At 44.0% G+C, this 24,745-nt stretch overlaps 1 protein-coding gene across 1 annotated transcript in view; it reads right to left on the reverse strand.

The window, feature by feature from the left end:
- LOC133028790 (adhesion G protein-coupled receptor L3-like) overlaps positions 1–24,745 on the reverse strand; it is a 144,576-nt gene that overhangs the window by 6,376 nt on the left and 113,455 nt on the right. Inside the window, exons 13-20 of the mRNA XM_061095824.1 lie at positions 20,454–20,663; positions 18,095–18,315; positions 13,407–13,473; positions 10,818–10,909; positions 4,752–4,778; positions 3,907–4,075; positions 3,671–3,796; positions 1,153–1,249 (exon numbers count right to left, since the gene is read on the reverse strand). Coding sequence (XP_060951807.1) covers positions 1,153–1,249; positions 3,671–3,796; positions 3,907–4,075; positions 4,752–4,778; positions 10,818–10,909; positions 13,407–13,473; positions 18,095–18,315; positions 20,454–20,663 — 1,009 coding nt within the window. The remainder of the gene's footprint in view (positions 1–1,152; positions 1,250–3,670; positions 3,797–3,906; positions 4,076–4,751; positions 4,779–10,817; positions 10,910–13,406; positions 13,474–18,094; positions 18,316–20,453; positions 20,664–24,745) is intronic.

A 24,745-nucleotide genomic window follows, 5' to 3' on the forward strand; every position in this document is an offset into this window, starting at 1 on the left:
GAGACACCAGTGTGGACGCTGTCTGATGTGATGCAGACTGGTTTCTCAGTCAGTTAGCTACAGTTATCAATTTGTGGCTGTCACATATATAAACATGTTTCATTTCAAAGTTATATTGTCACCTCTGTCCATTTGTTTGTCTGCAAGCAGGATCACACAAAACCTAGTGAACTGATCTTTTATAAAACTTAAGTTGGGTTTTCACTTTTCTTTGTTAACATTGTGAGATTGGGTGTTTTTCAACATTTCCACTGTTTTCCCAAAGAAAAATTCATGACCCCTGATGATAAAAAAAATAAAAATCAGACGTGTTTCGGGAACTGATTTCTTTGAGAGTGTGAACTTTGGTGCAGCTTAATTGGATTTAAGGGGACTGGTGGGCCTTGGCCATGGTTCACGCTCTACTGGGCGCTACTCTAGTTTAGTTTGTGATTCAGCAGTTTTTCTTTTTTTCTTTCTTTCTTTCTTTCTGATATAATGCCCAGTTTCTGATTGAAGGATTTTGCAGTGAGGGAAAACAAAGAGGTAGTTTCTTTGCACAGAAGTCACATGCAACAAAAGTAGGATTTTCATAATCGGGTGTTTCAGTTTGGGGTTTTCCTAGCTACTCCCAACACAGTCCAACAACAGGGTTTTATTGTATTTTGTTGAGACATTTTTGATTAATGTTTTTTTCACTGCAGGCTCCTTTGAATAACTCCATGGGAGAAAAGATTGGAGAAAAGCCAACTGGATAAACTCTTTTCTGAACCAGTGTGACAGCAAATGATTTCACAACCACGTCCTCTTTCACCCAGTCCGAAATGTTGAAAAACACCCTCAGTAACATGAGTTCCATGGCGACTGATGGCAGTTTTGACACATCTTAAAGACCTCACTTCAATATTTGCTGAATAAAAGCCAAGTAAGAAAAAACGATTTTAATGGGGAGTTTTAACTCGAATATCTGAGGTGAAGCTGCAGTTTGGCCTCGACTTTGAGAAGCTGGGTTAAGGTTTTTCCATTTGAAAGCTTTACTTATTTAAATATTTATTTAAAAGACTTCTGATGCTCTTAACCCTCTGTGTCATCAAAAAAAACTGAAAATCTCTTGCATTAGTAATTTGGTGAAAGCTGGTGCATTGCAGAGTCATTTCAGAAAATATCAAGTACCTCTGTTAAGGGACGCAGAGCTGTTGATGTCGCCGGTCATGAAAGAGGACTCGGACTGTTTTCTGACCGTGTCGTTCCACATCCGACGGATGCGGCTCTGTGGAGACAAACAACATGTCAACACACATCAGAACACTACCTTCGAGTACAGCAAAATATTATAATGTGGAGGGAACAGCCTGTTGCATATTTTCCTCACCTGCTATTCAACACAATAAAGGCAAAGACGTGAGGCCGAAAAACTAAATGTCAGCTTTTGATTGGAGCAGTAAAACTGTGAGACGTGTCAGCGGAGGGGAGAAGTAACCTCCAATTAAAGATGAGCGCCGGTGACGGGATAGGTGTAGTCAATAATAGAGTCATCAGTCAAGCTCCTGTGAATCAGCGTGTCAGGTTGCTAAGGCTCAATCCAAGGAGGGTTCACTCTGGTTAATTATGATGGAGTCCCAGGGCCTGGTGCTGAGGGTGAAGGGGGATGGATAACCAACCTCAGATCGGTAAGTGAGCTGGAGTTAGAGCAACTGTTACCTGACTAGGGTCCGTTTGTTTGGTTGTTTGTTTTTCCCCCCGATACTGGGTTTGAATCGATACTTTTAAAATAGCATTGGTGCCGAAACGGTGCAGGAGCGGATACTTTTTCTCTTAAAAAAATAATAAGAGATTGTTTTCTTGCTGAGGAAAACAGGAAGTTGAAATTGAACTTGATAAACTAAATAAAATAACAGTTTCAATTCTTAATACAGTCAAAATACTCCAGTGAAACACAAAGCGTACATCTCCTTTAAATGTATCCGGTGTGTCGTCAGGAGCTTCATTCAGTTTGTTATTTTCCTTCCGTATCGATCATTTGCATCACGTTCAAGTGCCAGAATAATGTTGTGTGACATAGAGCCACATTTTTAACTGTTTGGCTTCAAGCATGTTGTTGTCGTGTCGACTCAAGTTGGAGGCTTAGTGTATTTCAAACTAGACATGTGCTTAGGCACCGAAATCCGTGTTGTGATTCTGTGTGATAAATATCGGCAGTGTGGTAACTGGTTCTTGATTGGCCCTGGATTTCAGTCTCCACCCACTACACGTAACATTACACATCACACAGTGAATCAAGTGAAAAATGCCCATGCAGACGTCTTCTGATCCAGACAGCTCTCTGTGTGGGACTCGTTACTTCACACACACAAGTCATGAAAGCATCACTGACACAGCACATCTCATTAACATACTGTAACGGGCTGGGTTTAAGTTTATGTGTGATTTTGATGTTGTGCAGTAAAACACTTAGTTTAAGGAGTGTTCTCATGTCCTAAGGTCAGTGAAGGGGTCAGGGGTGGGACATGTGATTGTGTAGACCAATAGGATGGGTTCTTTGGTGAAGAGGCTCTCTCATTGGCTGGTTTTGCGGGGGATAGCGAGTCAAGGAGGAAGTGAGGTTGTTGTGATGAGTGCGAGTTACCGATTGAAGCAAAAACTGCACATGTTTGTGTAAAGGTTAAATAAAAGTTGTTAACGACGAAGAAGCTTCCTGTCCTCTCTAAGCGAGGACGTTACAATACCATACGTCACGTTTTTCCCCAGATGGGTTGAAAAGGACGCTACTGCTATTTACTCTTGTTTTTCGGACACGGGTTAGCGTGTGCTCTGCTGATCTCTGCACATTCACTTCGATGCCTCCTAGTTAGCGACAAACAGCCACATAGTCGCGAGGGTTTCCTTTCCTATCTCACTTGTATCGAGCGAGCGAGCGAGCACGAGGTTAGAGCCGCCTTGTCAAAGCCCTGTGTGTAATTAAACACTTTGATCTGCATGCAGAATCCAGCTTGCTTCGTGGGCCGCCACTGCCTGCTCGACTCCCAGGACTATTTATAATTGAACACTGGGAGGAAATCACACTCTTTGGAATGTGGTTATGATGTTCAATTATAGTATATCAAGGCTTTTCACCATATACTGCTTGTAAGTGTGGGAGGAATCAATTAACAATTCGCTCCGCGCGGCAACCCGCTCGCGCTGAGGATCCACATATCTTGGCAGAGACATTCGGATCTGCCTTCGTGAGCGTGAACACATTCCTCACGGAGCCGGAGCCGGCGCCTCGGCCGGTGACTCAGTGCTGCTTTGCCAGTTTGCAGCCCGGACCTGCTGCGGCAAAATGAACCGCACGCTGACTTCATGTACTTAGGAAACGCTGAACTCGACAAGCGCTCCACTCTCCTGTTATCGCTCCCAAACAAGGACATTGGTTACACTTCCTTGGTATCTATCATACACACACACACACACACACACACACAGACACCTTTAAGATAATTTCTCATTCGTTCTGTATACGGGTGAACATCTTTCCTCCAGCTACTGTGTGCACACTGAGTTCCTGTGCAATATGTATTTTAAGATTAAGATGCACTGAATAAACATAAATCTGTCCTGGCCTAATAAAAAAAAACAGAGCTAAATATATTCAGGATATATATAAAAAAAGGAGGAGAATACAGGGGAAGAGGAAAACGTGTCCTGTCACCTGTGACCCGGTGGAGTAGCGTCCCGGAGCTCGAGAGGCCGTGCCTTTCCCGGAGCCGATGGAGCTGTCCACGCTTTTCGCACTGCAGCAGTGAGTACGCAGGCATTTACCGTACTCCTTACGCACCTGTACGGAAACACACAACAAAGTTACTCACAGCTAAAACCAGCTAACAATTACAACAATCTTCACAAGTTTGTTGAAGCATTGAATACATGCAATCGGAGTTCCCGTACCTTTTTCTGCAGGACACAGTGGAAGATGAAGATGAACATCCCTTGCAGCGAGTTGAAGATGGTGAACAGGTAGGCCATGACCACCGTGCTCTCATTGACGTACATCAGACCAAAGGCCCAGGTCAGGCCCAGCAGACACAGCAAGGCGATGGCACCGATCACCCACGATCTGGAATCCAGACACAACGACCAATAAACCATCTGACAGAGGAAACGTGGTCAAGCTGTTTTTCAACGTGGCTCAAAATGCATGAGAACCAGTGAAAGCTGAACCGAAATACAATAATTTTCTGGGACTAAATCAGCATCTTGTCTGAGAGGGAGAAAAGTCACAGAACAAATGAAGAGGGAAAGGAAACTAATCACAGATGACAATGAACTTAATTATCTTTGTTTCTCTTGTATACCTGTTCCTCTTTCACATGACAGCATAACCTCTTCACAAACCTGCAGATTCCTACATGATAAAAGAAGGTCTGTAAAATGGAAGCTCACTCGGGTCGGATCTGGACAGAAAAGCACGAGAGTCCCGTGTCAGGTTACAGTACTCATCTTTCCACAGAGAGCACGGTGAAGATACAGGTGCCATTTAAAACTAATCTTGCTTGTCACATCTGCGGACCGTGTATATGTAACACGGGAGCGGTGTGTGCACACTAATGCGGCCTTCAACATGACTGAGCACTCCACCATAAATCACGTTAATGAGTGCCGGGCGACAGCGAGATGGATTTGGGTCCAGATTCACTCATAAGGTGGTGGATGTGGTGTTGGTAGGGGGGGAGTAAATGAAAGATGGCATCATGGGACAAGGGACAAGGGACCCGCGTCCAATTTTGCCTTACTTGATCTCAGGTTCGTAATCCTGATAGCTGAGTGACACGACAAGAACAGAAAAGAACAATAAGCGAAAAACACACAGAAATAGATATAATCACAACGACAAGGACACGGAGGGGTGTGATACACGGAGCAAATTTAGACATTGAGGGGGAAACAATACACAAGAGAAGGAAGACGGTTTATTTTGGCAGGGGGAGAATAACGCTGCGATCACAGGAAGGGCCAGATAGTGTCTCCGGGAAGGGGATTTGCTGGTGATTTACAGGTGCACGGCGTAATTATCTGGGTTCACGCCGGTATCTTCGCTCCTCTCATAAATGCTGGCAGACCTTCACATTTAAGCCGTTATAAATGGGCCAGGTGTGCGGCAAAAATAAATGATTTATGAATTCACCGGGGCGGCCATTAAACATAACTTTCCCAGGGCTGTCTTAATGACCTGGCGGTGGAGGTACTTCATCAAGGCGATTGCCCCCGGAATGGACACAGAAACACAAGCAGTGGGCAAGAGGAGAGCAAGAGTATTGTCCTCTAAACTAGGCGGCTTCTTTTTTTTTTTTGCCTGTTTTTTCCGAAGGGTGGCGGATGATAAAGACACGAGAGGTCATGAGAAATGCATCCGCGAGGACAGGATATGAAGAGGCTGCAGCTCATATCGCACATGGCTTATCTTCACTCTGGAGTTATCAGATAAAAATATGGGGGATGAATTTGAGGGCTGCACGGAGAGGAGCCTCCAGGCAAAAAGAAAAAAAACAAAAACTTCTGAGACAGCAGAGCAGTCAGTGAAAAGAATAACAGCTCACTTCCACGGGAAGACGCCGCATTTCAGTGTTTCTCTCCCGCCAGTTGTGCGGCGCATTCCCGAAACGCCGACGCCGATACAATATCACTTACGCATCCTCTCGTACTCTTGGCATCATTAGGTTGGAGATGGCTTATGAATAATTCTAATTAAATGTGTTTTTCAAACAAATCTGAGAGTGTCAAACCGATCGGAGCAGTTTAAGCATTTTAAGTTCAACCGCGCTCGTCACAGCGGCGTAGATCCGTCTGAACGCCCGTGCGATATTATGGATATACCATCCGTCCCCGAGGGCTGAAGCCGAGCGCTTCCAGGCATCTGAGGCACGAAGAGAAAAAAGCCAGAGATGCTTTATTGTGCTAATCATCGAGGAAAGAGGAGCCATTTTTAGCCGTGGTGAGAACTACTTCAGACGGTGGCGTCAAATTACCACCAATTTACTTCAAATTGACTTAATTTTGCTGAGGTGCCATTCACCGCAATGTCTCTCTTGTCATTTATGCACGCTAATGCGATTGGTCGATTCAACCTGTGTTAAATCCGCATGAAGTCGCTTTACTGGCTGTTTATTGGAGGGAAAAAAAATCTGCTCAACGATCAACGATTTTGTTAATCATTAAATCGAAGGTATGCTTGAAATGCTAATCACCTCAAACTGTTTAAGACATCAAAAGTTGTTCCCGTTGGCGGAGAGAGAGATATTTATATATTTTTTTTATCTTTGACATCGTCCTCATTAGCATTTATCATTTGAAGTTTGCATCCGCGTCGGGGGGGGGAAGCGGCGCGAGACAGAACTCACGCTCCCGGTCCATCATGCTCTCAATGCGCCGCGTTCAGAGGCGAGTTTGGTATTTAAAGTCGCGCCGGTGTAAAAGTCATGTTGTGATCCATGAATCACAGGACAGTGGCAGCCGCTGTCTCCATTACGGGTGAGGAGGAGGGGAGGGGGGGGAGAGAGGAGAGAGAGACACATCAAACACAATATTAATTCTCTTTTACACCCTCTACTGAGGAACGTCTTACCAGTGCCACTCTACAATAACACATCCATCATAATAACGGTAGCTAAAAATGAAGAGGAAGAAGAAAAAGCAAAAGAAAAAAAGAAGCAGATGAAGATGAGAAAAACAGAGAGATGTTAACAGATAAGCACGGGAATAATATACGGAAAAAAAAACAGGCAGGAAGCTAATCAAAAGAAGAAACGCAGAAACACAGGAGGAAGAGACATGAAACATTCCTATTAAAACAAATGATGAAATCTAAACAGAAAAACGTGACATCGAGCCCGTGAAGAAGGAGCAAAGGGCAGAGAGATGAGACAGATGCAGACACACCTCATTAAAGGAAGCTAAACAGAGCTAATTAACCCGCGCCGCCGCCATCATCAAACCGGTTCACCTTGATGCATCGAAGAGAAACACGAGGCGACAAGGATTCTGAGAAGATGCGCTTTTATAGCTAGAGATCACAGGGATCTAATACATTTTATTGCTGAAGATATAAAAAGAAAATGTCTTTATTTTTGTCATCTCCCCCCCCCCGTCTTCCACCTTCCACCACTTGTGGCAATGCATTGTCGGCTGAGCGGCGCCGTTTAGCCGACAGTGTGTGAGCGGCGGCGTGTTGAGTAATGGCCACCGACTTAAAAACTGCATCAGATGAATGAGCGCTGACAAAAAGCGCCGCGGCTTGGCACCGCCTTTCCAATGGCGATCTGAAACATTGCAGATTGTTTCGAAGTCAGTAAGCTGCAGGGGGTCGGGAGGTCAGGTGGTGGCTGCATTACGTGCGGCCAGTGTCATAAATCACACGACACGGAGAACTCTGGCAGTCAATAGGTTTTTTTTTCTGTTCTTCAGGGCAGTGGACACAAAGATAGAACATAAGCAGACTTGGATAACGTTGAGAAAGTCATTTAAATCCTGCAGATCCCTAAATTGTATTCCAGCAGTTTGTGTTACGTTCATGCAAGAACAAAACGCTCTGCTCCACTAATTCATTTCTCATTCGTGTACCTGCTGATCTGGTCCAGTTGTGGTGTGGAGCTGCATCACGGTGCTCGGCTAAGCAATATATTTCCAGAACACGTAGTCGAGCTAGAGGCGGCCAAGCGTGTGCGTGTGTGTGTGTGTGTGTGTGTGTGTGTGTGTGTGTGTGTGTGTGTGTAAGCTGCAGGTGGTCTGCATATATTGCTGCCAGAGTGTGCACCATGCAACGCGTCTAGTTCTCATGATTGAGCCTGGCCCTGTGTGTTTGTTTGCACATTCAATGTGCATACTTTGTCGCAGTACGAAAACATGTATACGTCTGAGTATATGAGGTATTTTGGTTTCTCCAAGCAGAGCTGCTGGTGATCACGGCCCCACACTGTGAGGAAATGAAGGCCGTGCTTCCGTGTTCCTGTCATCCACCGACTCAAAAATAAGAGAAAATACAAATCCAGAAGCAGATCATTTACAAGTCAAGTCTCGGCGTCTGACCTTCATGGATGTGTCAACACTTCCTGCAGCGGCTTCACAATTCCCACACCGTAAACCTAATTTCAGTAATTTCATTTTAGCCAAGTGAATGCCATTAAATCATATTTCCTTCTCCCCACGGCAGAATCGTGGCCTGTGATTTCACAGAATCTGATGGAAAATAATGGAACAAGAATGTAACCACTGCAGGAGGCATCAAGTTTATATATTGTTAACACGGCGGGAGGGAACCTGGGTATAGACTTGACCGAAGAACGGCAAAATGGAAAAGGATCGACACACAGGAAGGTCGCTTTTAACAGTAACACCATGATTGAGTTGCACCAGGTGTTCAAAAACCTGTTACACATGGAGCATCATCCAATTAAAGCATTTTATACATGTCAAAGGTTTATTTCAAATCCATCTTTGGAGGTGAATAAATATATATATATTATATATATATATATATATACAACCTTATTTATTTTACTCTCGTAACAGGTTAATATATTATGTTCATTTCAGTATATAGTACACTGGATCTACTATCTACTGTAAATATGTATATATGTACACAGCATGTAGTACTTCTCTGTACTTGAGGACGACTGAAAGCTCTTCAGACTTGAGACGTCACATTCATAAAAAGCTTCTATACAAGGCCACATTTCTGTTCCATATCATTCATACACAGCCGGGGGGGTTATTTGAGGTTTAGCGTCTCGTCCTGTGCCGACCAGAGGAGCCGAGGATCGATCCCCTCCGTCTGGTTAGTGGACGACCCGCTCTATCCCCTAAGCCACACTATAGAACTAGTTTCTGTGAAGCGGCCCTATTTCACTCTAGTCAACATTTACATTATCACTGGGTTACATTTAAAAATATGAAATGCTGGTAACAGAATTTCTACACATGTAGTAAAGGTGAGATAGCCCCACCCTCTTCTGACATGTGATCTTCAGGCGCCTCTGGTGAACCCACTGTGGTCCTGCTCAGACGCAGCAGTTCAAAACAGGTTCAGAACCCTGGGTCGGCTCAGGAGAACCTGCAGTGAATCTGTGATGGAGTAAACACACCGGCACAGTGTGGCCTGAAACGCCGCAGCTGAAGCACACTACATCATGCTCTGAGAAGATTGTTTCTTTATGTGCATGGCTGTGCAGGCCAGACAGGGGCCACTGTGCTGAGCCACAACCAGCGGTGGGATGCAACACAAAAAAAAAACAGCCAGAGCGCCGGCCATAAAGGAGACTAATGTGTCCAGAGTGGGTTGGAAAGAAGCGATGCAGACAGCAAAAACAGAGCAGGGACCGTTATCCATCACAGTAAAACAGGCAGAACAACAACTTGACACCATCTGTGGAGCCACCGTGCCATGACACCAGATAACTGCGGCTCACGTCAAAGACAATAACCAGAGAAGAGCTGTGTCATTGTGCAGTGGTCACCAGATCTTAAAGATGACTTTTTATAAGTGAATAAGTCTGTTTGGAAATTCTGTAATAAGTTCAGTGCACAGACCATCCGGAGTGCACTGCTTTGCTCACGTCACTGATTGGGTTTACATGGAGAAACATACTTTGTTATTAACCTGATTAAGACAATATGAACCTGAATACGATTATACTTGGAATTAGCAATAATTGAATTAAGACATGATGTATTCTGACCTTTGTCGCATTATGCAAAAATATATATCTATGTTCATCGAATTCTATCGTCCTACTGCAACATAAAGTAGTTTCCAACAGCTTCACTTCATAATCAGACTATGCTCTGCAACAGGTAACCAGGAATATTAAAGGAATATTCTATTAGCAACTAATTAAAATAATGTATTTTTCCGAATAAGGTCAATAGTTTTGGTTTGTAGCTTTGTCGTTACTTTACCGTTTTGGGTGAGATGGTGGAGACCAAAACAAAGCTTAAATGAGCATTAACATTAGGCTATTACATTTCATGTCAGTGTTTGATGTGGAAACAGTGGTATGGCCCTTTAAGTGTAAATACCAACAAATCAATACTCCACTTCACATCCACATGTACAGAAACCTAGAGTCTAAAACTCGAATGGGAACTTTTCACTACTTTCCACTTGACCTTAGCAACAATCTTGAAAAGGTTGTTCCATTCGTATGTAAACACCTCACACGTTCACTGACAAACCTGTAAACACCAGACGAAGTTGGCGTCAAAGTTTTAAAACCGCCATTGTCCCTCAAGCTTTCACATTATCTGAAAGCAGCCAGGCGAACGCAGATAAACAGACTCAAACACACACACACACACACACCAGAGCAATATGAATATTCATCCGCAGCGTGTTGACACCAAGATAACACCGGGTCAGGTCTGTCAGATTGTCTCCTGGCCTTTTCCCCGGGCCCCGACAACAGTGCTCCTCAGATAATGACGGAGATGCAACAGAATACATGTTTGATTTTAACCTTGCCTGACACGACCTTTCAGTATAATGGGAGGTGCTTACCTTGCGGCCTCAGACTCCCGGGCCCCTCGGGTTGGGAATTCAGAACCTTAAGTGCTTTTAATGAGGTTTTGAAATATCAAAGCAGGAAGGCAAGGTAACGTGAATTAATCGGGAACACCGGAGAATACAGAGCACCCCCCCCCCCGAAAGTTGCTCAGTTCGTTAAAGTGAGCCGGACTGAGAACAATAGAGGTCGGTGGAAGCAAGCCAATCACATTCACGTACTGAAACGTCCTCTGCAACAAAGAGAAATCCTGTTTCGGGAGAATTTCTAATGGACGGAGAGATATGATGGGAGTGCTCTTACTTGATGTTGTCCAGGCAACCGGAGTCTGGTTTCAAGATGGCCGTGTGATGGAACATCTTGTAGAGAGCGATGCCCAGGAAGATAACGTTGAGCTGAGAGAGGGAGACAGAGTGAGATAAAGAGAGAGAGTGAGTGAGAGACAGGGGATGCAGCTCGTGTTTCCTGTTTCGCTTCCATTCATTTTAAATCAGGGCACTTTGTAGCACAAAGCTGGACGGCTGCAGCCGGACGCGCTTTCCCACTTTGCCAAACAGAGCGAGTAATCCCAGGAAAACTCGGCGGTGGAGCAAAGAAGGGAACGGTGGGACAAGACAGATGCATTCTTGAATGAGGGAGTCTTTCCATCCGAGCTGCTCGCACGTGTCTCGTCAGATTCACACTTAGAGGCAACCAACCACAGGGAGTGACTGTCACACTGCTGCTGTCTCTTTACAGTTTGTACAGCTGGAAAAAAATATTAAAGATCTGGAATTGGGGGGATTTCTCGGAGGAAAATGCCCCGAAAAAGATGCTGCATTTGTAATCTCATGTTTCCAGCAATATCACTTATGTTCCCACTGCCATAAAAAACACTTGACAATTGACTGGTATTACCAAGTACCTTTACTTTCAATGGTTAATGTAATATTTAGTTTTGTCATCTACCCAGTCACACACACGCTCATCTATGCGCAGCGCTGTGTCTACCGCACGTCACTCCCACTGTCGGCCCGGTTGTCAGGCAACTGTCAAGGCGACTGTGGATTCAGTGTCTTGCCCAGGGACACTTCGGCATTCAGAATGGAAAAGAGGCTGCGATTGAAGCGCCAACCTTCTGTTTGGTGGACGGCCCGCTCTGTCCCCTGAGCCACATTATAAAGCTTTAGCAATAACATGCAAGGACAAGGCCCTGGGATATATTCAAGAGGTTTGAACTACTTTTACTTATATTGTTTTATTTTGAATACATTATAGTTTAACTAATGTTCTCTACTCTCTTAAATTTAATTGTTTTAAAAATCGAATACAACTTGTTTTCTTTTATATAATTATATGGAAGTACTTTTTTTGCTTCTTAACCACATTTTTTTGTATTATTCATAATTCGTTATACATGCACATGATCTTGATGCATCGTGCTGTTTGACATATATGCTGTCATATTCCCTCCATGGAGGTTTAATGAGCTTCTGATTCTAATATCTGCTCTCTTTTAATTGGGATGTTGCTTGTACTCAAGCATGACAAGTGCTATATATATAAAATGTGTTATATATTATTACTAGTATTAGGATATAGAAATGACAAACAAATCAAGCACATCTCAGTGAGCTGAACTTTTATACCTACATTTGCCAAACATACTGTAATTAGTAGGGGAAATAAAACATTGGCTTATGTTTGACTGCTGCGTATCAAAAGGAAACTAAACGTATATTAAAGAGAGCCACTCTAGCATATCTCATTATTTCCAAGAGCGAGTCAGTTATTATGAAAGTTGACTCAAATCTGGTCGCGGCAGTGCGGCTATTTTTCAGAATGACTCCTCAAAATCGACAGCAATTAGTGAGCTTTCCACTCGCTCTTCTTACATTTACAAAAAAATAACCTCAACAAATGCCCATGGGTAGAACTGGATCTGCAGCTCTCGCCCTCTTTCCTGCAGAGAAACCCGTGTTTGTAAATCTAAAAGTAAAAAATACAGTGAGTCATGAGGCTCACAGAGATGAATTGTGAATGATTACTTCAAACTGGAGCGTGAAAGTGCATTATTCATGTCTGGATTTAGCAACCAGATTGTTGCCGGGCGGCAGGAGACGGAATAAAAATGTTGGAGAATCACATTTTCTTTTGGTATTTTGAGTAGGTGGCCCCTTTTTTTCCATTGCTGGGGATATTCTTAGGTTAATTTCCTGGTTCCAAAATATGTATTATCAGAGCTGAGTGGTGTCTCGGACAATTAGGAGCAAATCTCTGGTGGCACAGTGATATTTAGAACTTGGCATTAACTTAAAATCTAGCAAGAACACGAGTCTTGCATCAGATTTAAAGTAGGGGGATCAATAAATGAGGTATTTTATTAGAGAATTAGGGCTGTCCTAGTTGGGGAAAGACACATAAAGTTTGTGTGTGAAACTCGTGTATCTGCACCCAGAGCCCTGTGTGTGTGTGTGTGTGTGTGTGTGTGTGTGTGTGTGTGTGTGTGTGTGTGTGTGTGTCTGCAAGGAGGAGATGGAAAAAGGCAGCGCACAAGTTGGAACGGGAACAAAATCAATCATAATGGCAGTGCGGATTACTCCAACACTGCATACTGAGCAGAGTTCATTCTCTCCTTCTCTTACTCTCCCTCTCTCAGTCTCCCGACCCCCCCCTCCAGAACCGGTGACTGCAGCAGGGTAACAAACTGCGATATGTTCCCTGCACCCCCTCATTCGTTCTTCTCGACGTCTCCGTGCCCGGCGGTGGCAAACATGCTCAACAGGGCATAGAGGGTAAGGGAGGATGGGAGCTGGGAGAAAAAAAAAAAAAAAGGGATCTCGGCGGAGCGTTTAAAGCGACGACCCGCAGGCTAAGTAGGGTTAATGAGCAGACAGGGAGGGTTACGCTTACCATAATTATCAAGGTTGCCGGTCCTATGAAACTCCAAATGAAGTAGGTGTCCAGGCGAAGCCAGCAACTGCAATGGAAGTGGAGAAAGTGAGGAGAGGGGAGAGAGAGAAAAAAGAGATCATAGGTTTATACTTTGCTTTAGAGGATGGAAATCCAGACCGGGGCCGGAGTGACGGGTCAAAAACAGGATAAAGGGATGAGCTTGACATATTATGACCATATAGCTGCAGCTGTTATTAAAGATTTCTGACAGTGACCAGACTGCAGTTCAATTCTTTTTTTTTCCAATTTGCCGGGTTAAGGAAGCAAATTACGATCACACAGGGTAATTTATGGATGATTCAATTAGTTCTCAATTGAATCCTAACTGTATCACTCCAAAGGAATTGGATTGACCTTGACCCTGACAGACACGGCCCCACGCAGACCTCGACATCTCGAACATGCTCGTGTTAACCGCCGCGACTGTAGTCCTGCTGTAATTATGTCAATAATGAAATAAAGCGCTCTCCCGACCTCATACTTCACATCCAAACATTACAGATAGTCAATTCCTCTCCGCCGGGGAGAAATAAATACAGGCCAGAAGCAACAGGGCTGGCGGAAGGTGACGGTTCTTCTTTGAAATGGTAAAAAAAAGGAAAAGGGCGAGGAGAAAAGAAAAAAAAACTTGATTCATGTCCTGTGGTTGAATTATTAATCTTTTAATCTCCGCTGCTGCAGCAGATACACGCCTCCATTTTTGGCCACTGGAAAATTACAGTGTGTACGGCGGCGTTGTCATTCAGGCTGACAGAGAGGGGAAATGGAAGTGGCAGAGAATTAAATGTAATTCCGTTGCATGTTAAGGCAAAGTGAAGTGCGTGAGGCACTTTAGAGGAACACACCGCTGGGATTTAAACACCGACGGGGGTGCTGAAGACAAAAACGCAAAGATGAGCCAATATATACATCTCAAAAATACAGCATGACGCTCAAAAATATGACTTTTTGGAAAATACAGTTTTCTGATTCTCTGAGGACACAAATACTGCAGCAAACCAAGCCGAACATAATGAGCTATGATATGATGATTGCTATTTTGGTCCCATTCCCTCGGAGGAAAAAACAAAATGAGGCGTCTTCATTATTTACAGCCCACAAAGAAGACATTGAGGCTCAAATCCTCAATTGCCACGGATGGGTTTGAACGTCTTCGCTTTTTTGTCGTATAAAAAAAAAAACCTGGCAGACAAACACGAGGAGAAAACTGTGCAAGAAGTGACAAGACAAAAAAAACCCAGAATGCTTCTTTTGTCATAACAGGAACTTGATATGTCTCCAGCTCACTTGTTTCTACGGATAAGGGAAACGACTCACAAAGAAGGGAACGCAGAACAGGCGCAGAAGTCGGGCAGCTCATCAAACTGCATGCTCAACATCGCCGTTATAAATTATGCTGAAGGTCCTTTTGTTTGTTCTGTTGCCTTGTTCTTCATGAGATCATAGAAAGATGTAAATTCATGGTGGCCGGCACGAGCTGAAGGTTCTTTCTTTTGTTTTAGAATGTTTCCTCGATGTCCCCTTCTTATGTCACATTCGTGTGGTGCTGAACACATGAGAAGAGGAAGCAACGAGAAAAGTTCGGCCGAGGAAGATGACGAGCTGTGTGTTGTTTTTCAAAATGTATTAATTGTATCCTGTGCTGTTTTAACCACTCGCTGCACAATGGAGCAATATTCTGTGACTGATTTTAAGCAGCATTGTGAATAAGGAAGTTCTCTCGCTCAACTCCAACGTGCAACTCAAAGGTCACATGGGAGACAGAGGCAGCGGAACGTGTCGGGAAGCCACTTCTTTGCTTTTCTACCTTTTGTACTTGTACAATAAAAAGCAGAAATGCATAACATAACTGTCCTTGAAATCTCACAAAGAGCATTTGCACTAAAAAGAAGAAAAGAAAAAGGCAAATTGAAAGGCTGTTCATCCTGTTGCATGTTTTAGCTCATTCACATCCTTCAGCTCAGAGACAAACACGAGTAATCACTATGGTTTATTTACAGTGGGAGAAACATTTTTGGGAATAAATAAAAAAACTCCGGTAGGAATCATCCCATCAACAAAACAAGAATTTGCATTTTCACTGTCACTGTCAGGAACGAGCAGAAACGATTCCATAAACTCGCTCTGAAAGTCAGACAATCAACATGAGATAATCAGATGATAAACAAGGCTCAGCCGAGTGCCACTCTCGTAAAGAGCCAAACGACAATTTCCATCGCAAATTCAAAACAGATAAAAAACCACTAACACGACAAAAATGATCCCTCAACATGTAACACTCGCTTGCATCCCAAAAAAGTGAAGATGTAGAATCCAATAGAATGTAAGCAGATCAGAATTTAACAATAAAGAAATATACAAAACACATTGACCTTGCAAGTGTTGGAGGGAAAGGGAAATTAAACGTGTGCCTTGGCCTTCAAGGAAACACCGAATGTAAACTGGATGAATTGAAAAGAAAACTCCACAGAGAACCTTGACTCGTACTTATTCGTATTCTGCATCCTCGACACACTTGACCCGTTTAGCAGCAGCTACGTCACTGAAGCTCAACTCCATCCACTGAGTTTACAGATGGTTGATCTATTACTTTCATTATATTTAACGGATTACCCAGAATCCCATGTAGCCGACCATGAAACAGGCTCGTTGGACTGCGGAGGCGAGCGGAGTGCCTTGCTCGAGGGCGCATGTTATTGCAGCGAGTGGGTGAATGGAAGTCCGACTTTCCCTTCCACAGATCAAAGATTATTTGATCTCTGCCTTTGAAGAGGTGACTTTACAAGCTCGCTGACCTTCATGCTGCCGCCGCCTTGTTCTTACACATGCTTCGCTTCCTATGAGTCACCGGACGATAGCGCTCATTCATCTGTCGCGCCCGCGGTCACTTTCCACTTCGGCTTGTTGGATATTTCTGGACAAAACAGGGCCACCCCCGCGATAACACGGCCACCGAAATCAATTTGCGGCAGGACTCCGTGGCCTCTCCGGCACGTGTCACGCCGCGGCCCTTCCCTCATCCTTCAATGGCGGCGTATAATTGTTCCACCGGTGGCAGGCTTTAATTATTCACATGATGCCGAGGCTCAGGCGGTGGCAGCTATCACCTCATCCATCACCAAGAACTATTGCCTCCGCCAATCTACCGATGCACTGTTGCGTTCGTTTGGCGGTGTGTGTGTGTGTGTGTACATGCGTGTGTATGATAAACATCTCGGAGGCAAACTGCTGATGCTGGTCTTCATTATTTTCAGATGGGTGGGAGATTAACAGAGAGGGATGGAGGCCGGTCCTCTGCTCGACATTACTCTGCTTTATGGACCACTTTGTGTTTCAGAGGGAAGTGCTGGGGAATTATATCTTACTGGGTCTCTCCAGGAAACATAAGGGCCGTCTCCTCCTCTCCACCATCTTTCTGTTTATCAATCTCTCCTTCAAACTCGGAATCTCTCCGTTTCCGTGCTGTAATTTGCACGACTCTAAAACAAACCACAATATCCAGCCAGTGACGCCATCTTCTGAGGTTTACATTTGTCCCTGTCAAAACAACGTCAATTCGGCAGTGGGGGAAATGTGCTCAGCCTGAGTAACCGCTCTGCCTCATTAAAAGTTGATGAGGAGCGATATCTGTTGGAGTGTCGCCCGCGACGTTGTTGAAGCCCCCTCAAAACAACACAAACAGTTTTTAAGTTGTTAGCGGGGTCTCTGTGGGTGGAGACGACTAACACAAAGATGTGGTGAGGCAGGGACACACTAGTGGGTTTTTCCTTTCTCCTTGTTCTTCCGAACCCAACAGAGTGTCGTCTCAATCCCCAGATTCAAGAAAGTTTTCCAAATACTCTGGAAGTTTTAGTAAGGATTAAGATGGTTTCTTTTAAAAACATTGGACACATTTAATAAATAATATCAGGAAAAATAACAGACAAAAACACACATTATGTCTGAGTATCACATCTCAACAGATAAATGACAAGAGCCAGATCTATATTCCTATGAGCCTTTCACAACCATATTGTTATCTGCGTTTTACTAATATGACAATCTTCATTTTCCTGAATAAAAAAATTCAGAAAAAAAATATAAAGAAAACACTTATATTAAACTTAATTTACGATCGATACATTTGGTTGAATTCGTGTTTTCTATTTATTCATCGTTATTTATAAAAAAGATTATGGTTAAACTGCAAAATTCCAAGCCTTAGTACATTTATCTGTCTTAAAGGAATAGAAATGCCATTTTCAGAATTAGGATTTATTTTTATTTATGAATCGGGCCCCAAAAATCCAATGATTCCCCTAATGCAATTTGCTTTTTGCAGTATATAAATCGATAAGACACGTACGTCCGCTTAAAAAAGCAGGTATTCTTAGACTTCTCCAGAGCAACAGAAGACATTATATGACTTCCTTACTTCACATGACTGGTTAATGGATCTTGATGTGTAGTAAATACACGTCTGACAAGATGTGTGGGTAAAGTGGACTAATGCACTTTTCAAGGAAGCTGCTCATGTCTTCAACACTGTGGCTTTTGATTTTATCACAGAACAAATTATGTGAAATTATCCTAAATGATTCTCCAAAAGGTTCCATCATGCCGTCCTTTATATGATGTGTTCACAATCTAGCATCACGTGTACTTACATCCGGTCTGTGCCGTAGCTCCGGTAGTCCACTGCCGCCGACACCGCCACGATCAGCGCAGGAACTCCGTAGCCCACCAGGTAGAAGTAGCGGCGTCGCGAGTGCTCGCTCTCGAACACCTCCACCAGCATGATGTAGAGCTGCACGCCCTCCAGGAACATCCACGTGAACGCCGCCAGAAAGAAGAAGTGGAGCAGGGCGGCAAAGACGGCACAGGCAATCTGGGGAAGTTTAATGAGAAAAGGAATGAGAAAGAGAGAGAGGGAACGAAATGAGAATTAACCCTAGAAAACATGTTTCAATCCAATCACTTTGGGGCGTTTAGCTGGTTTTCAGGAGGATTAAATGCCTTGCTGAAGGGCGGAGCTCGCCTGGCAGGGTGCGGCTGCGATGGAGCAGCTTTTGTCCTGACCTCTCCATGTTTGTGTCTTCCCAACCATTAGCAATGCTAAGCTTTGTTTGGCTGAAGTGATTGGATGTTTGCCTGTAGTCACTGGCAGGAGATGGCTGCGGCTCACGCGCCCGTGCGGTGGCTGGCGTCCGCGAAACAGAGATAGGAACGAGAGAGGGAAGTCGACCGTCCAAAAGCCATTTGGAACTCACCGCATTGTGTACAAAACGCCGGGTGCACACACATAATATAGTTACACCTCCTGAGCTGAGAGGTGCACACAAACGAGACACACAAACACTGCGTCTGTGTGCGCCTACTCTCTTTCCCCAAAAAATAATAAGATACAATACTTACATGGATTGATATAATTATTGGCACAGTTGAGCTTAACCACTGCATTTTGTCACCGAAATGGATCCAATTAAATATCTAAAAGGTCGAGTGGACATTAATTGCCGTCCAGGAGAGTGATCTTAGAGCCGGGCTGTGAATTACATCCATAAAATGTAATGGAAGGGAAAGGTGTAGGGCCAAAGCATTAGCTTTCACTTCACACGGAAGGTAGCTCTGCTGCTAAAGTACGGCCTGTGAGTTTTGGACCAGGTGCTTAAAGTGATATTTGAAATGAGCTAAAACATAAACGTGTTTGGGGAAACGTGAGGTTGAACAGAGGAGCTGCTCCGGCAACAGATTTGCAAACCGTGTGGGATAATACGACACGGAGAATGACAGGAAATAAACAACTCAAATTATTTAAAAAAAGGACTACGAGGAGTAGGATGTATTCCAGCGTGTGACCCCATTAGGAATTTATAGCCACGAGATCTTTTTTCACTCTGAGCTCAGACACTAAATTTATCGTCATTCAGCCTCCCCCACCGAGTGCAAAGCTAACTGTGTGCTCTGCCTCATTAGCAAGCCAAAATGGCACGATCGCATAAAAAAAAAAAAAAGATGTAGGTGGCATAAAGCCCTCCTTCGTCCTGTACGCTTGTAATGGCGCCGCATTCGTCCGCGGCGCGAGTGCAGAGCGCCAACGCTTGACAGTAACTGAGCGGTGACAGCGGCGCCTCCACCTGCTACCACAGCCGAGCCCTCACAGGGAAGTAATGCAAACTATGGTTATTATAGTAGAAGAAGGTTTAAATATTTAAATATTGAGCTGAATAATCCAGATTAGGGAGTTCTGGGGTTAACGGATGACGTATGAGAAAGAGTATGTGCGGTGTGAGAGAGATCTCGATGTGTTGGCAGGTGTCGGTGTGAGATTATGTTTTCCCCTGGAATCAGTGGAGGGAGCGTTTGTTGAATAAAGAGATCCAAGTCCTCTCATTCAGTGTTTGGAGGCAGGCAGGAGAGAAAGTGTTCAGGGCCGCTGGCGCTCGCTGGGACGTAGCACTCACAGTGCAGCGTGACACCAGAGGTTACAGCTTCTCAGAAGACAAAACGAAGAGGCTCTTAAATCTAAAGAAAAAGCGAGAGCGATTTTAAGTGGAGTGCCGACATGAGCTAAAAACAAAATGTTCACATCGGTGTCTTTTTCTCGCGTTTGTTCTTTTAAAGCCACTGCATCGCTTGACACCTTCAAACGTATGAAATTACCTAATTACACAGGTTTGAAGTGTACGTCTGAGACTTGAAATGAACTTTACTTCATCATTTATCACCATGGAAGCCAAAAAAGCGTATTTCCCAACATGTCTACGTGCATATTTACCTCCGTCGAGGGGGTTCTGTGTTCTCCCAGACCATTTGTTCATTTTTCGGTTGGTTGATTTGTTTGTTTGTCGACAGGATTACACGAGAACAACAGAGCACATACAACATCAAATGAATTTGTTCCTTTTATCTCATTCTAAGGTTTCTCGCTGTTCTTTGTGCTGCATCCTCTCTGCAGTGGTGCTAAATAAATCAATACCTGACCGTGGTGCAACATGTCTCCTCCAGCAGCAGCAGCTGTCTTACCGGCTGGTCGCCCCGGTTGATGCCCACCAGGAACAGGGACTCGGCGACGAACAGGCTGATGCACAGGTTCTTGTGGATGGTGTTGCGGTCGCTCTGGAGGCCCCGGAAGAAGCAGAAGGTGAAGAGGCTGACGAGCAGGCAGACCAGGGACAGGAGGATCCCCACCCACGTGATGACGTCCAGGAGCATGTCGTGAACGGGGTCCGCGTGCTGCGAGAGAGAGAGAGAGAGGGGGAGAGAGAGAGAGAGAGAGAGAGAGAGAGAGAGAGAGAGAGTTGTCAAGGCTTTGGAAAGATATATTTTCTTTATTGCCGTGTCCCAGAGGAGATGATATTTGACTGGACTGTAAGGAAAGGATAATATATGCACACCGTGTGCCGGGGTTCATTTGTACAGCGGAGAAATACAAAACAATCAAAAAAAAAAAACAATCAATGGGAAAAAATGAAAAAGCGCCCATAAAGTTATATCACCATTCCATCCCAGCAACAACCCTAAAGCTTTTATTTCCATTTGGGGTGTGTGAGAGAGAGAGAGAGAGAGGGGAGGGAGGAGGAGTGAGTGGATCCAATAAAGCCCAACACGGCGAGCCACAGGTGGTGGATATGAATCATGAATTAGTTAGGCTGAATCAATCTAAAATCCCCCCCCCATTGTTTCGTTTTGCTCGGGCGATGGAGTAAAACAAAGTGAGCGGTCCGGAAAGGCCACAGGTGTCTGAGGCCGTGGCAAACAGGAAACACAATCAGACCACAACACGCTCGGTAACTTCACCGGTTGCCATCTGATCATTTTGGTTCTTCTCAAAACGTCTCTCGCCACAGCGGCTACTTTCCGGTGCTAAAAACCCTTCTTTTGCTGACATTACGCTTGTGGCTTTACAGGATGGATGAGGACCAACAGTAATTCTGCCGCAGCCATGAAAAGGAAATTTACAACGGGCCGTAAAAGCCAAGTGCACGGAGGGAGACTGAGGCAGACGTGAGGAAAGGCACATTGAAACCGAGATGTCTGCGGCAACATCGGAACTCACCGAGAGAAAAGAAAATACAGACATCCTCTAAACACCAAGTCAAATCCTAGTATGTGGCCGGAATGCGTCAATCAAGGACAGAGTGGAGATCTGTTAATAGCAGATTCCTGATTGTCTTCGTCGGCTGGTTTCATCCCTTTAGGTGTTTGCTCCTCTTACTCTCTCCGCTCACATATACACCGTTTTATTAGTCGAATTCCCAATAAAGCTGTTTTCATCTGCATGTTTTTCTGCTTCTGCTCTATGACAACAGAGCAAGTATGAAAAGAGTGAACTACAAGAAGTCACACCCGAGCCTTTTCCAAGCTACCGCTCCGCAATGCAGTAATCTCAAATCTTTTTTTAACCAATTCGACAACATCACCATACGCATCAGTTACAAAACGACCTTGCCGAGCCAACAAATATTTTGAAAGAGTATTTGAGCTCGGGGTCAGGCTTGGACACGTTACCTGAGTAATCCACTTTATTTTCTCATAGTCGGATAATTGCCTGATGGGTTCAGGTAACCCGGGCGACACGCGGAAGACGAAAACATGCAAACTCTGCCACCGAAAGAGGTCGAGTGGAATCAAATCCTAACATCATCTGTTACACCCACTTCCAAATTGTTAATAGTTAAATAACAACCAGTTTAAAAAGCACTTCAGACGAACACATTGGGAGCGTGATGGGGTGGGTGTCGACATCTGACGTGGCGGTGGGGGGGCTCTCGTCTGACAAGAAAGGCTGGAAACCGAAAATATTTAACATCGCACAAGCACACATTACTGGAGCAGATGTTCCCAGAAGCAGCTCCCTCTGACAGCTCTGCCTCATGTGCCGGGACAGACACCAAAACATGTGAGAAAAAAAAAAAACCTTCTATATGGAGATTAAACCCAGAGAGTGACATCTTGATTTATTAACTAAACATAATTACTGCAGCCAAACACTCTGGTCAGCGACTGAAGCTTCTCTAATTTCCCAAAGGAATGGTCCTCCTCTCTCGCTCGTTCCCGCTGGGCGTTGATTTAAACAGTGGGAAGTGAAAGTGGAGACGGGTGGTGTGGGTAATTTTAAAGAAACCTGCCAGCCCTCCTTCCAGTCGACTGTCAGCCCGGCCGGCACCTGGGCCACTACATGGGTTGGAACTTCAGAGTTTTGACAGGACGACTACACCTGAATGTTAATGAGGATCAAACGGGGAGCTCGGGTGTCACCGCGAGTTTCCGAGGCAGACGGTTTATCAGCATTGACAGGCGGTGAAAAAAACAGCACATGTGAAATCTAAGATATACTCCCCCTCAACTGAGTGTACGTCAAGCACTGAGGACTGTGTGCGTTACCCAGAAGCCTTCCAGTACAGTTCAGCTGTTTGATATCAAAGACTGTGGAATCAGTCCCGGCCTCCGGCAGGTACTCTGCGAGTCTGAGAAAATATTTGCTTACGCCAGGAAATAATCAAAAGCAAAAGCATTCTGTATGTCGAGTGTGTCTTTTTTTTAAAAACAAGCACCTCTGACACATTGTTTGTGGGATTGTAGAAAAATACAGCAGTTTTGGCAGGTCATAGGGCAGGAAATTAATAAGATTCTGTCTATTAACCAGGCACGTGCACAGACATTTTGGGGGGCAGGTGCTCAAACCAAAAAAAAGGGCACCCATCGCCAAAATTATTTATGAAATTAAAAATAATAATGATAAATAAATAAAAACTTACTGATTCTCCCTCATTTGTTTTACTAGTTGATGGCCTGATCCAAAATATAAGAGAGATGCTACCCTGAGCTGCTTGCTGCAGTTCCCTGTCCTTCTGCTTTTGGAGTTTGTCTTTTCTTGGCATTATGCTGCAAATTTTGTAAATGAGATAAATCAATTTTGTGCATAATAATCAAGAGTGACTTACATAATCTCTATAAAGCTGACAACACAGTACACACATTTTTGTTTACTGTTTTCTGACAGAGTTGAAGTATAAGCAGCATTATAATATACCACAATATATACCTCACGTAGCTCAACTTAAGACCTACCTTTCATTTCAATAATTACGATTTTAAATGAAACAAAACTAGCCTAATTTGTAGAACAGTAAAACTGCCTTTAAATTCTCTGCCTGCCTGTCTGTCTGTCTGTCTGTCTGTCTGTCTGCCTGTTTCTCTCTCCCTCTCTCTCTTCATTAAACATGAAAAACGTCAGTAAACAGCTGGAAAGGCTTTGAAATCACGGATTTCGTGAGTTTTTTGTTAGTTTATTTTTTAGGAAAAGTCGGACCAGTTGCGACTCAATGTTTTCAGCGCTAATGTTGTGGTTAATTCATCACCAAACACAGTCGGGGGATTGCACACACTGCGTCATTACCTGTGTGTCTGATGCTGCGGGTCAGAGGAGAAGTGGCTGCACGCTGCAGCCGTCTGGCGCTCAGCGCTGCATGAGGAGGAAGAGGAGGAGGAGGAGGAGGAGGGAGGGGCCAGCGGGGGCTGGTGAGCGCGCGGAGCATGTTGGGGCGAAATTCTCACAAGAACTCAAATAAATAACCCGTCAGATATCAAAACACATTGGGGGGAATTGATGACAGAGAGAGTAATTTTTATTCTTAAATATTGATAAATTAGGAAAAAATTGGACTCCAGCAGAAGGGCACTTTTCTCATCCAGGGCAAAAGGGCTGGTGCTTGAGCACCACTAGGGGTCTATCTGTGCACCTGCCTGCTATTAACAGTAATAATAACCCTTTATACCTGCTACTTGGTAAATCTGACATGTCCATCACTGACAAATTTAAAAGAAGACTTTATCAGACACTTGCTTTTTGTGCTAGAAAGTGTATTCTTTTGAATTGGATCACAGATAAAGCTCCATCTAAGGCTCAGTGGCAAAGGGTTGTATTTGAATATGTTGTGTCGGACCATTTGACATGTAAACTTCACAGCAATGATGATGCCTTTCGTAAAACATGGGAACCCTCTCTGTTATACGTTGGTCTGAATGTTTCCACCATTCTCACAAGAGGGTTTGTATCATAGCTCAGAATGCTCTGCCTCAAAAGAGGCACTCTGTTTTACCATTGAATCGATTTACTTTTATTTCTGTATACTTTTATTTCACTTATCCGTTATTAATTTTTTCTTACTTGTATAGGATGTGACCCCTGAATCTTCTGCCTGTATGGATTTGAATATGTGTGTGAGCCAAATGTTTGTCTTGTTTTTGTTTTGTGTTGTATTACCTGTTCGAAAACTAATAAACATATATGAAGAAAAAACAAGCAACTCTAT

The sequence above is a fragment of the Limanda limanda genome, chromosome 22 (genome assembly GCF_963576545.1).
Source record: "Limanda limanda chromosome 22, fLimLim1.1, whole genome shotgun sequence".
NCBI classification, from domain to species: domain Eukaryota; kingdom Metazoa; phylum Chordata; class Actinopteri; order Pleuronectiformes; family Pleuronectidae; genus Limanda; species Limanda limanda.